Here is a 16,977-nt window from a genome sequence, read left to right on the forward strand (position 1 = left end):
CATTTGCTTTCTCTGCTTGGCATGTCAGAGTAGAAAACTCTCTGCCCAGTTTATAACAGGGGCTCCTTCTGAGCTCTGTCTGGTTCATGAATTTTTCCTGCTCAAGTACATTCATGAATTTTTTTAGTTTATTTTTAACTTTAAAAACATGATTTTTTTTGTGCTCAAATACTAACTTAAATGAAAAAGGCATCAACCATGTGTTAGATGCCCAATCTACTCCAGTATGACTTCATTCAAATTTTAACTAAGCATATCTATATTGACCCTGAGATACTGGGGTTAGATGCCAACCTGTGATTCTGACAGGTACACAATTCAACTGATAATAGTGTGAAATGGAAGGATGTAGCTACTTAAATAGTTTAGGCAAAAAAAAAAAAACCCATGTTATCCACATTTACTTAATAAATGTAAGCAGCAAAGCAGTGTCCATTTTTGCCCTTAAAAGAAAACTGGCTTTGAAACCTCAAGCAGAATTTTATCCATGCTTACCTTTAAACATCATTTAAGTCAGAAGTTTAAAGGCTAAAGGTATTGCTGAAAACTACTGAAAATCTTTTTTTTTTTTTCATAAGGTCCCTGGAGGCCTGTTCTGTTTCAGTGCTGCCTCAGAATCTGTTATTTTAAGCACAAAGTATGCAGATCTGACAGCATTTAAGGTGAAATAGTAATGTTTCTCTGTAGTTGATGGTAGAGTTTCCTCCTCACCCTGCCACTACTTGTCTTTGATGTTACATATGGTTAAAATTTCTGTTTGTCTTCCTGTTTAGCATAACCGATTGAGTGGGCAGAGAGGTCATCTAGCTAACACTTGATGAGTAACTGCTGTATGCAGAATGCTTTTCTGTGTACTCAAGACTCAGGTTGATGCAAAATGTGTTTGCTGGTACAGTAGGTCAAACTGATGGCATTTTAAGCATGTGATAGATTTAGCTAACTCAACTTATTTTGCACTTATTATTCTGATAACTTTAATTCTTCTGTGCTTTTTGTTGTACTTTCACCACACACATCTTAAAAATGTTCCTGTTGAACCCTAAAATATTGTATGGCTTGATGTTCTATATGCTAATTACTTGAAAGAACATAAACTACAATTTTTAGGAATACCTTTTACTAAAAACCTTGAAAATTTCTTTTCCTTGATTTTCTCTATAGAAATTTGAAAATGCAATCGATCCCGGAGCTGTTGCAGAAATTTTAGAAAGTAGGTACTTAAGAGAAAAAAAAGACTCATATATAATTCATAGGTACAGAATTCTGATGCTTCTGAAGTATGATATTTATGTTTCATTAATATTCAAATTTAGGGAAATTCTAGGGTGAAATTTGGTTCATGATTTATTTGTTGTTTGTTTGGGTTTTAGAAAAATAATCTTGCTGTGTCATCTAGGCTGGCCTTGAACTTCCACCTGCCCCCATTATTCCAAAGTATTGGGATTATAGACATATGTCATCACAGCAATCTTTAAATTTTATTATTATTATTATTATTATTGTGTGTGTGTGTGTGTGTGTGTGTGTGTGTGTGTGTGTGTGTGTGTGTGTGTATGTGTATGTGAGAATATAGGTGCGAGTGTGCTGTGTGTGCTTGAGACAATTAGAGGACAATGGTGAGTTGATTGCCTCCTTCCATCATGAGTTCTTGAGATGGAACTCAGGTCCTTGGGCTTCTTTGCCCACTCAATCTCGCCACCCATCACACCTACCTCAAGTCACTTTTTAAATTGTTATCAACGTTTTTTCTCAATGAAACCAGATGTGGTGGCACATGACTCTAACCTCTAACTTGGAAGTTAGAGGCAAGAGGACCAAAACTTCAAGTTTAAGTTTGATAATATATCTAGCTTGAGGATAGCCTGGCCACATGAAACATTGTCTCTAAAACCACCCAAAACAAAACAAAACAAAACAAAAACTCTCAAAATTTTATATTATAATGTTTTTTTCTGGATGATACGATTCTGTTTGGTTATTATAAACATAAAGTGGATTCTGTCACAGCAATCAATTAGATCATTTGATCAATTAGAACATTTTCAGTGCCACAAAAAGAAACACTTCATCTGTTAGTGGTTAACTTCTTATGCATCTATTACTGTCCGATCAAATGCAAATGTCAATTTCTCCACCCCAGAGCCCAGGCTGGCCTCACACTCCTTTCTCTGTCTCCTGAGTGCTGGGGTTACAGGAATGTTCCACCATTCCCAGTGAGCAGATATCCGCTTATTCTAGTATCTCACATGGAGTGTGTGTGGCATGTGGTCCTCTATGATTGGCTTCTTCCAATTAGCATCAAGTTCATTATATTACAGAATTTGTCAGTACCTCATTCTTTAACATTCTGGCATATGAATTTACCACATTTTGCTTTTCTAGTCATCAATTAATGGACATTTGGTTTGCTTATGCTTTTTAGACTATGGTGAATAATGATGTTGTGAATATTTGTGTATAAGTTTTTGTATGGAAATGTGTTCTCAACTCTCTTGGACATACACATGCACGGGCACATATACACATACATACAAACACATTCATATAAGTGGATCATATAGTAACTCACAGTATGTTTAGTAACCTTTAAAGTCTCTTACACTACTTACCAAAGCAGCTGAACCACTTCATAATGAACCAGCAGTGTTTGGAGGGTTCATTCTTTCTCCGCTGTTTTGGCTAATATTTTCTTGCTGTCATTTTGATTGGTTGAGGCCTGTGGGTTTGCAGTGCTTGCCATTGTTTTTGCATGTCTCTAATAGCTAATGGTGTTACATGTACTTTGAAGAAATGTCTATTCATACTTTCTTCCTACTTTTTAATTGGATTGCGTTTCTCTAAAACCGAGTTAAAAGTATTCCTTCTAAAGAATCCCAAGACTTTCAAATGAGAGAAAATTCCTAACATTTGCCTGTGTCTCTCTTTCACTTTATGTGGTGATCTACATACAGTTACATCTATTTTCTACTGCTAGTAATGTGCATGTATTCTTCTTTGTCTGTGAGATGGTTTGAATGGGAACAGTGCCATAGGCTTATATGTTGAATACTTGCTCCCAGTTGGTGGAACTACTTGGAAAGGATCAAGAGATGTGATGGGATGTGCCGCTGTTAAGGGCTTTGAGGTCCAGTATTTCTTCCTCTGCCTCCTGCTTACGGCTCAAGATGTGAGCTCCCAGCTACTGCTCACTACCATGCCTGCCTGCCTGTTGCCATGCTTCCTGCCACAATGGCTTATAGACTCTAACCCTCTGTGACCGTGAGCCACAAATTCAACATTTTCTTTTACAAGTTGCCTTGGTCATGGTGTCTTATCACAACAATAGCAATGTAACCAAGATGGCATGAACAAATCTCTGTTGTGTATGGACCGTTTTCTTTATTCATCCGTTGATGGCCAGCCAGGCTGATTCTAAAGCTCAGCTGTTGCACATAGTGCTGCAATAACCATGAGTATCGATCCTGGTGGTATGTTGTCTTGAGTTCTCTGGGTATATACCAAGAAGCACTTTATCTGTGTTGCATGATACTTCCAGTTTTTAGGGTCTTTTTTTTTCTTCCTGAGCAATCTCTATACCAAGTGGATTAATTCACATTCCCACCAGCAGTGTGTAACAGTCCCCTTTCCTTTTCCTTTATCCCTTCCCTTGCCTTCCCTTTTTCCCTTTCTTCCCCTTTCTTTCCCTCCCCTTCCCTCCCCTTCCCTCCTTTCCCTTCCCTCCATTCCCTTCTCTTCCCTCTTCTCCCCTCCCCTCCTTTCCCCCTCACTTCCCTTCCTTTTCCTTTTTCACTTCCCTTCCCTTCCCTCTCCTCCCCTACCTTTCCCTCCCTCCCCTCCCCCCTCTCCCCTCCCTTCCCTTCCCTTCCTTTCCCTTCTCTTCCCTTCCCTCCCTTCCCTTCCCTTTCCTCCCCTCCCCTCCCCTTTCCTTCCCTCCCTTCCCAGATTCTTACCAACATTTGTTATTTTCTTAATAATTAATTTGATTGGAGTGAGATTAACTCTTCATGTAGTTTTAATTTGTGTTCTCTTTATGCCTAAGGATGTTGAACATTTTTTCCATTTTTTTTTTGAAACTAGGTCTCCTATAAGCCAGGCTGGCCTCAGACTCACTATACAGTCGAGGATGACCTTGACTCCTGATTCCCTCTCCACCTCCTAAGTGCTGGGTTATAGGTGTGTGTCCTCACACCTGCCCTTTCTCATATTGTTCGTTTGTGCTTCATCTTTTCACTATTGTGTCTTCTTTTCATCAGTCCATTGTTGATTGGTGGTAACAGGAGCTACAGCCCAAAGCTGCTGCGGGGCCACAGACCCAGACATGGTTCTTGGCAACATCCCAGGGCATCACCATGGCTCTGGGTGGCAAGTCAGCCACCCACCTCAGCCTGCTCCTTACTGCCTTCATTGTTTCAGATATGCCTCTTTCCACAGGACATGAACCATTCTCTCTCTCTCTCTCTCTCTCTCTCTCTCTCTCTCTCTCTCTCTCTCTCTCTGCCCCCTCTCTCTGTCTCTCTCATACCCTACCATGTTTGCTTACCATAATAATTTCTCCTCTCTCCCCCAGGCAGCCCCCCCTCCCCCGGGCAGGCATGTGGGTCTCCTCCCTCCCATCCTAATGCACTTTAGGTATCTTGTGTGTGTGGCTTCCATTTGAATATTTCTGTGAAGAATGCCACTGAAATTTTGATGGCAATTGAGCTGAATCTGTAGATCACATTTTGTTATAGTCATTTTCATTATATTCTGGCAATCCATGTAAACATGGGTGGTTTGTTCATCTTCCAGGTTCTCTCCGCCCCCGCCCAGTATTTCAAAGCTTATTATATGTGGTGATGCATGTGTGAGTATGTGCACACCAGTGTGTGTGTGTGTGTGTGTGTGTGTGTGTGTACACGCACGTGCGTGCGTGTGTGTGTGTGTGTGTGTGTGTGTGTGTGTGTGTGTGTGTGTGTGTGTGTGCCTGCCCATGAGCATGTGCTTGCACATATGACATGTGAGTGTGGGTGCATATATAAAACTCAAAGGATAACTTTAGAGGTTGGTTATCTGCTGCTTCTGTGGGTTCTGGGAATTTAACTAAAATCATCAGGCTTAAGTAACATACACTTTAACCTGCGAATCACCCCTCCTGGTCCAAGATTTAAATTTTAGTCTTGTCTTTATAGATATAATAACCTCTTTAAAACTACTTTAATCTCAAGGAACATAGTAAGATACATTTTATAACACATGTATAGCCATACAGCATGCTTTTTAGGCAAGCTAAAGTTTTGCATTAATGGATAACATAATATGATGTTATTTTAGTGCTCTATGAATATACATGCTTTTATTTATGTGTGTCTGTGTGCTACGTGTATACACAAGTGCCCAGAAAAGCAAGAGAGGGGATTATATACTCCAGAGCTGGAGTTACAGGCAGTTCTTAGCTGCCTGACACAGGTGCTGGGAATAGAACTTGGGTCCTTTGCAAGAGCTGTGCTCTCTCTCTTTTTTTCTCCATTTTTTAATTTGAATTAGAAACAAGATGGTTTTACATGTCAATCACAGTTCCCTCTCCCTCCCCTCCTCCCCTGCCCCCCCTAACACCCTACCTATCCCATACTCTTTCTGCTCCCTAGGGAGGATGAGGCCTTCCATAGAGAGTCTTCAGAGTCTGTCATATCCTTTGGGATAGGGCCTAGGCCCACCCCCAAGTGTCTAGGCTCAGGGAGTATCTCTCTATGTGGGATGGGCTCCCAAAGTCCATTCCTATACTAGGGATAAGTACTGATCTACTACAAAGGGCCCAATAGATTTCTAAAGTCTCCTCTGTGACACCTACGTTCATGGAGTCTGGATCAGTCCCATGCTGGTTTCCCAGCTATCAGTCTGTGGACCAAGAGCTCTCCCTTGTTCAGATCAGCTGTTTCTGTGGGTTTCACCAGCCTGGTCTTATCACTCCTCCTCCTCTGCAACTGGATTCCAGTTCAGTTCAGTGTTTATTTATGGGTGTCTGCTTCTACTTCCATAAGCTGCTGGATGAAGGCTATAGGATGACATATAAGTTAGTCATCAATCTCATTATGGGGGGGGCATTTGAGGTAGCCTCTCCTCTGTTGCTTAGATTGTTATTTGGTGTCATCTTTGTAGCTCTCCAGACATTTCCCTAGTGCCTGATTTCTCTTTAAACCTACAATGTCTCTATTACGTTATCTCTTATCTTGTTTTCTTCAATTCTTCCCCCAACTCAACCTTCCTAATCCCTCATGTCCTCCTCATCCCTCCTGTATATTGCTTTTATTATGTTGAGGGGTATGTTCCTGTTATTCCTGTTCTCTCCAATATCTTTATCAGGAAGCGATGTTGGATTTTGTCAAAGGCTTTTCAGCATTTAGTGAGATGATCATGTGGTTTTTCTTTTTCAGTTTGTTTATATGGTGGATTACATTGATGGATTTTCGTATGTTGAACCATCCTTGCGTCCCTGGGATGAAACTTACTTGATCATACTGGATGATTTTTCTGATGTGTTCTTGGGTTCGATTTGCCAATATTTTGTTGAGTATTTTTGCATCAATGTTCATGAGGGATATTGGTCTGTAGTTCTCTTTTTTAGTTGTATCTTTGTGTGGTTTGGGTATCAAAGTGATTGTAGCCTCGTAAAAAGAGTTTGGCAATGTCCCTTCTGCTTCTATTGTGTGGAACAATTTGAGGAGTACTTGTATTAGCTCTTGTTTGAACTTCTGGTAGAATTCTGCAGTGAAGCCATCTGGCCCTGGGCTTGTTTTGGTTGGGAGGCTTTTAATGACTGCTTCTATTTCATTAGGGATTATAGGTCGATTTAAATTGCTTATCTGTTCTTGGTTTAATTTTGGTAAGTGATATCTATCCAGGAAATTGTTCATTTCCTTTAGATTTTCGAATTTTGTGGAGTACAGGTTTTCAAAGTATGACCTGATGATTCTCTGGATTTCCTCAGTGTCCGTTGTTATATCCCCCTTTTCGTTTCTGATTTTGTTAATTAGCATGCTCTCTCTCTGCCTTTTGGTTAGTTTGGATAGAGGTTTGTCTATCTTGTTGGTCTTCTCAAAGAACCAACTCTTTGTTTCATTGATTCTATGTAATGTTTTCCTAGTTTCTACTTTATTGATTTCAGCCCTCAGTTTGATTATTTCCTGGCATCTACTCCTACGTGGTGAGTTTGCTTCTTTGTGCTCTAAAGCTTTCAGTTGTTCTGTCAATTCTCTAGGATGACTCTTCTCCAGTTTCTTCATGTGGGCACTTAGTGCTATGAACTTTCCTCTTAGCACTGCTTTCAGAGTGTCCACATTTTCATTAAATTCTAGGAAGTCTTTAATTTCTTTCTTTTTTTTTATTTCTTCCTCAACCCAGGAATGGTGCAATTGGGGGCTATTCAATTTCCACGAGTTTGTAGGTTTTCTGCTATTTGTATTGCTGTCGAATTCTAACTTTAAAGCATGGTGATCTGATAAGATACAGGGGGTTGTTTCAATTCTTTTGTATCTGTGGAGGTTTGCTTTATTGCCAACTATGTGGTCAATTTTAGAGAAGGTGCCATGTGGTGCTGAGAAGAAGGTATATTCTTTTGTGTTTGGATGGAATGTTTTATAGATACCTGTTAAACCCAGTTGGGTCATAACTTCTGTTAGATCCTTTGTTTCTTTGTTAAGTTTCTGTCTGGTGATCCTGTCTGGTGGTGAAAGTGGGGTGTTTAAGTCTCCTACTATAAGTGTGTGTGGTTTTATGCGTGGTTTGAGCTTTAGTAATGTTTCTTTTGCAAATGAGGGTGCCTTTGTATTTGGGGCATAGATGTTCAGGATTGAGACTTCATCCTGGTGGATTTCTCCTGTGATGAGTATGAAATGCCCTTCTTCATCTTATTTGATTGATTTTAGTTTGAAGTCTAATTTGTTAGGTGTTAGGATTGCTACACCAGCTTGTTTCTTGGGCCCATTTGATTGGAAAATCTTTTCCCAACCCTTTACTCTGAGGTAACACCTGTCTTTGAAGTTGAGGTGTGTTTCTTGTATACAGCAGAAGGATGGCTTCTGTCTTTGTATCCATTCTGTTAGCCTGTATCTTTTTATGGGCAGGTTAAGAACATTGACATTGAGGGATATTAGGTTCTTGTTTGTTTTGGATTCATTGTTGGTGGTATCATTGTGTGTGTATTTTGCCCTCGTGTTTCTTTTCGTGTTTGGTAAAATTGGATTATCTATTGCCTATGTTTTTGCGCGTGTAGTTATCTTTGTTGGGTTGGAGTTTTTCTTCTGGAACTTTCTGTAGTGCTGGTTTTGTGGATATGTATTGTTTAAGTCTGGTTTTGTCATGGAATATGTTGTTTTCTCCATCTATAGTGATTGAAAGCTTTGCTGGGTACAGTAATCTGGGTTGGCATCCATGCTCCCTTAGTGTTTGTAGAATATCTATCCAGGACCTTCTGGCTTTCAAAGTTTCCATTGAGAATTCAGTTGTGATTCTGATACGTCTGCCTTTATATGTTACTTGGCCCTTTTCCTTTGATGCTCTTAATATTTTCTCTTTATTCTGTAGGTTTGTTGTTTTGATTATTATGTGGTGAGGGGACTTCTTTTTTGTGGTCCAGTCTGTTTGTTGTTCTGTAAGCTTCTTGTACTTTCATAGGCATATCCTTCTGTAGGCTGGGGGAAGTTTTCTTCTATGATTTTATTGAATATGTTTTCTGTACCTTTGAGCTCTATTTTTTCACCTTCTTCTATACCTATTATTCTTAGGTTTGGCCTTTTCACGGTGTCCCATATTTCCTGGATATTTTGTTAGGCATTTGTTGGACTTGAGATTTTCTTTGGTCATGACTGTATATCCTCTAGCGAATCTTCAACAACTGAGATTCTCTTTTCCATCTCTTGAATTCTATTGGTTATACTCACATCTTTAGTTCCTGATCCTTTATCCAGCCTTTCTATTTCCAGCATCGCCTCATTTTGTTTATTGTGTCTATTTCAGCTTTCTTAGCTTGAACTGTTTCAAGAGCTTCCTTCACTTGTTTGGTTATTTTTTTCTTGGCTTTCTTTAGATTCTTTAAGAAAGTTGTTTACTTCTTGAATTTTTTGGTTTGTCTTTTCCTCCATTTCATGTAACTTTTTGCTTGTTTTTTCTTCTATTTCTTTAATGGATTTTCTTGTTTCCTCTAAAAAATGATCTTCCTAAGATAATTTTTGAGGTCCATCTTTTCTTTATCCTCTGTGTTGGGCTTTTCAGATCTTGCTAGTGTGGAGTCCCTAGATTCTGGTGGTGTCATATTGGTCTTTCTGATGTTGAGTGTGTTCTTATTCTGTCTTCTTCCCATCCCTTCTTCCAGTGAGTGCAGGTGGGGTCTCTCCCTCTCTCCGGTGGCAGGCAGAGGGCTCAGCCTCATGTAATTTTTTGCTTGGTTTTTCTTCTATTTCTTTAAGGAATTTTCTTGCTTCCTCTTTAAAGGTCTCAATCATCTTCTTAAGATAATTTCTGAGGTCCATCTCTTCTGCATCTTCTGTGTTGGGCTTTTTAGATCTTGCTGGTGCGGAGTCCCTAGATTCTGGGTGCAGGTGGGGTCTCTCTATCTCCTCTTGTCACTGGGTGGTGTGTGTGGGCCAAGACTTCAATGTCTGCAGCTCTGGATGGTCTTGCCTCTCCTGGTAGTCTCCTCACTTGGTAGGGGTCAGGCCTTGGTAGGGGTCAGACCAGAGGAGGGGGAAGGAAGAGTGAGGTATTTCCAGGCTCAGGGAGCTCCTCCCTGGCTGGGCGTGTCCACTCCAAGCAGACACAGGCCCAGAGAGATCTGGGGTGAATGGGATTTTGGGCAGGAGTAGGCAAGAGCAGAGGGTACACTCATCTTGGTAGGGGTCAGTCTGGCGGAGGGCTCATGAAGATGTTTTTAAGGTCATTCTCTTCTGCTTCATCTGCGTGGTGATGTTCAGGTTTTGCTGGTGTAAGGTCCCTAGACTCTGGTGGTGTCATATTGGTTTTTCTGTTGTTGAATGTGTTTTTATATTGTCTTCTTCTCATCCTTTCTTCTGGTGGGTGTAGAAGGAGTCTGTTCCTCTCCTGGTGGGTACAGCCAAGGTTCCCTTCTGGTAGGGGCAAACAGATCCAATACTCCGATGTCTCTCCTCTTCTCGTGGATGGAGGCAGGACTGGTACCGGGGGCCTTGGCAGTCTCTGGGTGTGTTGGATCCCACCAAATTGGGATCCGCTGTGAGGGGCCCCTTGGCCTCAGGTGTCCCTGAGCAGGGCAGATGAAGAAAGGGCCCGTATGCTCTCTTGACACAGCCATCTTTCATTTAAGAGACAAAATATTATATACTTTTTAGGAAGTAAAAAGCTAAATTTGTAGCTCATTCATCTTTGCTCCACTCCCTCATTTTATGAAAATCTGTTTCATTGTTGCCATGACACTTATTTTAAATTATATGTGTTCTTTGGTTCTTTGGTGTCCTTAGAAAAATGGTTCCAGGACTTCCACACATACCAAAGTACATAGGTGCTCAAGGGCCATAATTAAAATGATGTAGAATTTGCCTGTAGCTATGCATGAATATGTGTATGTGTGCATGTGTGTATATCCCACATAATTGAGATTATCTCTGTATTATATACTGCCTAGAGGTGTTATTCTGCATTGTTTAGAGCATAAAGAGAAAAGAGTGCATGTTAGCACAGATGTGAGTACTTTGTAACTGTTGTCTGTCTGAAGTTGCTTAAAAAATAGTTAAGACTCTGTACATGGGGGCAACTTTATTATTTTATCAATAGTGTAAATGAGATGCAGTAGTTTACTTTAGCATATATTAAGAAACAGACAATTTTTCTGAACTATTAAAATGTCTTGTTTCTTCTTTGTTTTTTTCATTTTTAGGTTTCCTAACCAGGTTTGAATTGATACAGCTAGTGTCTCCAGGTAATATGCCTGTAAACATACTTCTAAACTTAACAATTTTACTTTGAAGGATTTTGACATGAAAGAATGGGGACGGATTTCCGTTTTCTTTATGACTGAATCATTTCTAGTGTATACTCTATACCATCATCTTTGATAGGTATAAAGAATTTCATTAATGTGTGTGTATGTATTCCTGAGGACTGAACCCAGGACCTCATGCATGTTAGATAAGCACTACACCCTAGACTTTTTAAAAATGGCTTTAATTTTGAGGCAAAGTCTCACTGAATCACTTAGGCTGACTGCGAGTTCATAGCCTTCTCGCCTCAGCATACATTCCCATCACCTGCTACTTGTGTGTCTTTACAGAGTATGAACAATGTGAATATATAGTATTTTGGGTTTTCTTTACTTTGTTACCAGAGTTAATGTGTTTGTCATTTTTAATAGCTATTTCCAAAGTATTATTATTACCAAATTGTTATTTATGTTTTTTGTCTTTCACATAACCATGAAAATTATTATTTATTCCTCTTTTAGTATATTTACAGAGTAGAATTCCCAGACTGACCTATGCTTTGTGAGCCTGGGACAAACTGGATCCCAGTAGAGCATGCCTGTGCCTCATGTCTTGGCTAAGCTGGGCATTATCATTTGAATTTATTACATTTGAATTGTACAATAGTTTATATATATTTTAATCATATTTAATACCCCTTATTTTTTAGATGTGATGTGTAATCCTCAATTTAAATTTTCCTTCTTAGAAGCCTCAATTTTTTTCCTTCTGGTCATTGTTCTTGATTGACTGCAGAATGAGGTCTGGATGTAAGCATTTCCCTTTGTTATAAATTTATAATATTTTTATTGAAGTCTTTAATCAGTTCTGATCAGTTTGAATGCATTTCTCCTTTTCATTGCACCATTTTGATATTTCCTCAAATGGACTTTTTTTCCCCCTGAGAGTTACTGAGAAAAGAGTAGTGACCTGGATAGAAGATATCTCAGCTAAAGGGGGCAGGTTGCACACAGGCTTTTATGAAGGCTGTGGATCTACCCATAATTGGATCCCTGGGGCAGGAAAGGGGCCCCAGAAAGGGGTGTTGAGCTAGGGACTTGCTTCTTGGTTCTTTAGCAAAGGTAGCCCTAGAAACAGATAAGAAGGCAACACTCTAGGAATATAGGGATTGACCCTCCAATTATTGTAGTGTAAATCTAGTGATAGGCAATTGGATATTTTAGTGTGAACTAGGGATAGGCACTTGAATATTTTGGTGTGAATATATAGACAGATGTTCAACTATTATGGTGTGAATGTGGGGATTAATGCTCTCAACGTGGACACAGATGTTGTAGTCTGAATCTAGATACAGTCATTAAGATATTAGTGTGAATCCAAAGATAAATTCTTGAATTTGGACTATGGATGACACTCAAGTGTTACTGTGTAAATCCAGGGATAAGCATCTGAATGTTATGGTGTCAATCCAAGGATAAACAAGACACCAAGTAACCACGGTGTTAATCTACAGATTATGGTGTGAATCTAGGAATAGATACTTGAATATAAGCCGGGCATTGGTGGCGCACACCTTTAATCCCAGCACTAGGAAGGTAGAGGCAGGTGGATCTGTATGAGTTCGAGACCAGCCTGGTCTACAAGAGCTAGTTCTAGGATAGTCTCCAAAGCCACAGAGAAACCCTATCTCGAACCTCCGCCCCCCCCAAAAGATACTTGAATATAATAGGATGAGTCTATCCATTCAAAAATTATTCGTTTTGGTCAACAATACAGAGCAATGCCTCCTTCCTGCTATTCAGAAATTCTTACTGAATGGCTTTTTTTTTTTTCTAGACAAAAAAAAAAAAAAAATTGACAGGCTAAAACCAGGCCATTGAGTTTTTTTCCATAAGTTTTTTTTTTCTTGTTTGACCCAATTTTATATTTAAGCATATAACCCTGTGAACTGGCAAGTTAGATTTTATGTTAATAGAATAGGAGCATGTTAATTTTGGTCTTACTTAATTTTGTACTAATTAAAAAAATCACCCAATATAAAAATTTCAACTAAGACATGATTAGATAGACTAAAAGTAAAAAAGAACCCATTAATTAATGATTCCTGACAGATACTTTATTGGCAATTTGCTATGTATTTTTTTTAGACTTTTTAAGAAATGCAATTAGTATATAATGTATTGGCATATAAACCTAACTCCAAAGTAAAACACACAGCACCTATATACAATTATCTGTCCTATAATAGGATACTGTGTATATATATATATATATATATATATATATATATATATAATGAATATATACATTTTGAAACTTACTTTTCAGAATTGTACGTGTTTTGGATTATTGCTGACTTTGAACGCATGGTCCCTCCTGTCTCACCCTGCTGAGTGCTAGGATTTGCAGATCTTTCAGATGATCATATATCCATCTGTGAGGTTATAAGAACAGCCGCTAGAAAGTGAAGACTGGGGAATATCTGAGCTGACAGCATGCATACAACTCACAAGTTACAGCTGTTCACAACTGTTTATAACTCAAAAGTTAACCGTATGCAAAATGGGAGACTTGTGGTACTTGCTTGCTTGTTGTCCATAGCCCTTCAATTTCAGACTGTGATTTTAGTGGCACTCAGTTTGAGTTATTGAAAATAACAATTTCACTCAGAGCCGGATACTGTGCATATTAATCAGTTAATTACCTGAACGTGGCATATGGCAGCATTGGTGGTCCTTGGTACTAACTGGCTAAAAGAAATTTGCTTAAAGTTGCATGTAAGGTCAGATGTACCGTTTTTGAATTCTCAGAGACTAGTTCTTTTACTCGCCAACCCATTACCTCTTTGTTTTGCTGTAGGCAGTATACTCTTGTGTTTTTTTTTTTTTCACAGCATCTTCAGACACACAGTCAAAGGGCATTTGGCCATCAGATTAGAGATACTCATTTCTATGAGTAGTGATGCTCATTTCTGTTTGTAGCTTATGGTAGTGACTAAAGAGAGCCAGGGACGTTGCTCCCAATAAATGAAGACCAGCCTCTGGTTGTCAGTTTGCAAAGGTGTGAGAAAGTGACAGACACAGGGGGGCAGTGTAATACTATTTGACTATGCACTTGGTGCTTTCTTTTTATTAACATCCTAAGCTGATACTTTCTCTTTGGCAAATCATATAGAGTCAGTACAACTGTAAACCCCCCTTTCCTGGGCACCTGTGTGCTGAGTCAGAGCTCAGTTTCCAACTACAGTCAGTAATGGTCACTAGAAGGCAGTAAGGGAAGACAGCCTACAGACATGGCTTTGAATTCCTACTTTGCCATGTGGCATTATGACAACAGCTATGTTAAACTCTCAGTCTCAAAGAGAACCCAATGAGCTACTCTACCAGGAAGCATGTGTTAACTGTCATATGCTCTAGAAACGCAAGATAGTTTTCAAACTGGTGCTATTCCTAACATTTTCAGTTTTTGTAGTCTCATTGTTTCCCTTTGGGGAAGAGGCTATTCACTGATTTCACCTTTGGCACTGATGACGTCAATGTCTATGTCATCAGCTGATTGAGAACACGGAGTGCTTTCAGCCACATTTCTTGGCTCATATAATTAGCAGTCTGAGCACTCTCATTATTTATTGCCTTGGCTCTGTAACATCTCATCATGTGCTGACATTTCCATATTGGCCACCATTTGGGTTACTGAAAAATTATCTAACTCTGGAGATGGTTTTAAGACACTTGATAGCCTTCTAACGAGTTTATAACCATGCTTCAGTCTTATCTTACCTTTCTGTTGTAATAAAATCTCTAACAAAAGCCACCCAGGAAGAAATGATTTATTGGGGCTTACAATTCATGGTTATAGTTCATCAGTGAAGGGAAGTCATAGGGTCAGCTGGTCACATTGCATCTATAGGCAAGAAGCAGAGAGTAGTAAGTGTTTGTGTTACTTTCTTCTTTTTATATAGTTAAGGATCCCAACTCAGGGAATGGTGCCAACCACAGTGTATGGCTCTTACTACCTCGATTAACCTAACCCCACTGGCATGCCCAGATGCCAGTCTCCCATATACTTCTATGTCTCATTAAGTTGGCAATAAAGATTAACCATCACAACTCCACTCTAGTCAACTTGATACCCAAATACATCACTTTAAAAAGGTTTACTTGTTTATGTATTTTATGTATATGAATTCTTTGTCTGCATGTATTCTTGCACAATAGAACAGGGCATTGGATCCCATTGTAGATGATTGAAAGCCACTATGTGGTTTCTGGGAACTCAGGACCTCTAGAAAAGCAGACTAACCAGTGCTCTTAATCTCTGAGCAATCTCTCCAGTCCTTTAAGCATATCATTTAAAAATTCATTATTTTTATTTATGAATATATGTGTTTCTGTGTAAATATATGCTATGGATGTATGGGAGCCTGTGAAGGCTAAAAGATGGTCTATTCCTCTTGAGGTGGAGTTATAGGCAGTTGTGAGACACCCAACATGAGTGCTGGGAACTAAATTGAGGTCCTCTGGAAAAGTAGGAAGTTGTCTTAATCACTGAGTCTCTTCAGGTCCACCTTAATGTATCACTTTGAATCATAATCTTCCATCCCTTGTCCCCAAAGTCTCAAGTTCATCTCATAATATGGCACAATCCATCTTCAAAAGTTTCCTTTGTCTTTAATAATTCCAAAACTATAAAAGTCTATGTGAGACTCAAGGCAATCTCTAAACTGTGAGTCCCTATAAAATAAAAAAAACAAGTTGTACATTTCCAACATAGAATGACACAAAATGAACATCCACATTTCAAAAGTGGAAGAATCAGAGTATGGGAAGGAATGATCAAAGTGAGACCAAAATCCAGCAGGGAAAACATCAAACTCTGCAGCTCCATGTCCAGCATCTGGCACATGATAAAACTGGTTGTGCTCCAAAGGGCTTGGGTAGCCCCATCCCTCTAGATATGCAACCTGTAACTCATGTAAGTTCTCTGTTGGTCTGATTCCACTCCATGCCCACAGTAACTCTTGGTGGGTGTGCTACAGTCATGGCCTCTCCAGTATCTTGGCATTTTCATTGGAACACAGTCTCCACATTTACAGCTTCATCTGCACAGTTTGACACAGTGGCCTCTCAAGGCCTCCTTGCAAGGGACTCTGACTCTACCACACATTTACTGGACTCAGACATTCTCTGAAACTATGGAACAAGATTTCATGACACCTTCAGTCTGGCATCTTTCTTGACTCTAAAACCAATAGTATATGGATGACATTTCCAAGTATTACAGCCAGCTCAAGATGAAGCATGGTTCTCTTGGACTATAGCTGTATCAACTTAAATGTGACGATCCTGGGAAATATTCCCCTAGGACTATTTCTTACTTCAAGGAGTAAGGAACCTATTCAGTTTAGGCTTTCTTCCCTCAGTTATGTTTGAATCTTCCTAAGAGAACTTTTACCGTGAGTGGGGTTTTGCCCTTGGGGCACCCAGCCTGTTGTCTCAGTGCATGTAGGTTGTTTCTCCTCAGGGATCATCTCTTTAATGATTACAAGTGCTTTCTCACTGTTCTCACTACCAATATGCATCTTCTCCTGTCTTGACATTCCCTCCACAAAATTAGTCTATTTTGAAATAGACTTGAAATTCAACTTCACTCAAGTTCTCAGGATAAGGGCAGAATGAAACTAGATTTGTGCCCAAAATATCACACAAATGGCCATTTTCCAGTTCTTAATAGAGTGCTTGTTGCATGAGTTGGGCCTCCACTGTTTGCATTATAATGAAACAGGATGCATTTTAGAATATAACACTGGGAATAATGATGTATTTAAATGTGATATGATTTTCAAAATGTCAAATAGGCTTAGTAGAAACCCAAACAAGAAAAAAACAAAATTGTTCTTTTATTTGTACAATACCCACATGTCTAGAAAAGTCAGTGTATTATAAAATCATACAAAAAGTTCTTTGTAGTATAGCTTTAAGTCCCAGGCTCAGATGATCATTAGATTATTTTTAACCTAAAGAAATGTCTAGTAAGACATTAGAAAGCCATG

The 16,977-nt window shown here is 39.3% G+C and overlaps 1 protein-coding gene across 11 annotated transcripts in view; it reads left to right on the forward strand.

Annotated features, from left to right (window-relative positions):
* Spata6l (spermatogenesis associated 6 like) overlaps positions 1-16,977 on the forward strand; it is an 82,179-nt gene that overhangs the window by 6,460 nt on the left and 58,742 nt on the right. For all 11 annotated transcript variants that reach the window (XM_027406449.2, XM_027406452.2, XM_027406447.2 and 8 more), the window contains 2 exons: positions 1,162-1,210; positions 10,883-10,924. In XM_027406449.2, the coding sequence (XP_027262250.1) occupies positions 1,162-1,210; positions 10,883-10,924 (91 nt within the window). The remainder of the gene's footprint in view (positions 1-1,161; positions 1,211-10,882; positions 10,925-16,977) is intronic.

The sequence above is a fragment of the Cricetulus griseus genome, chromosome 3 (genome assembly GCF_003668045.3).
Source record: "Cricetulus griseus strain 17A/GY chromosome 3, alternate assembly CriGri-PICRH-1.0, whole genome shotgun sequence".
NCBI lineage: Eukaryota > Metazoa > Chordata > Mammalia > Rodentia > Cricetidae > Cricetulus > Cricetulus griseus.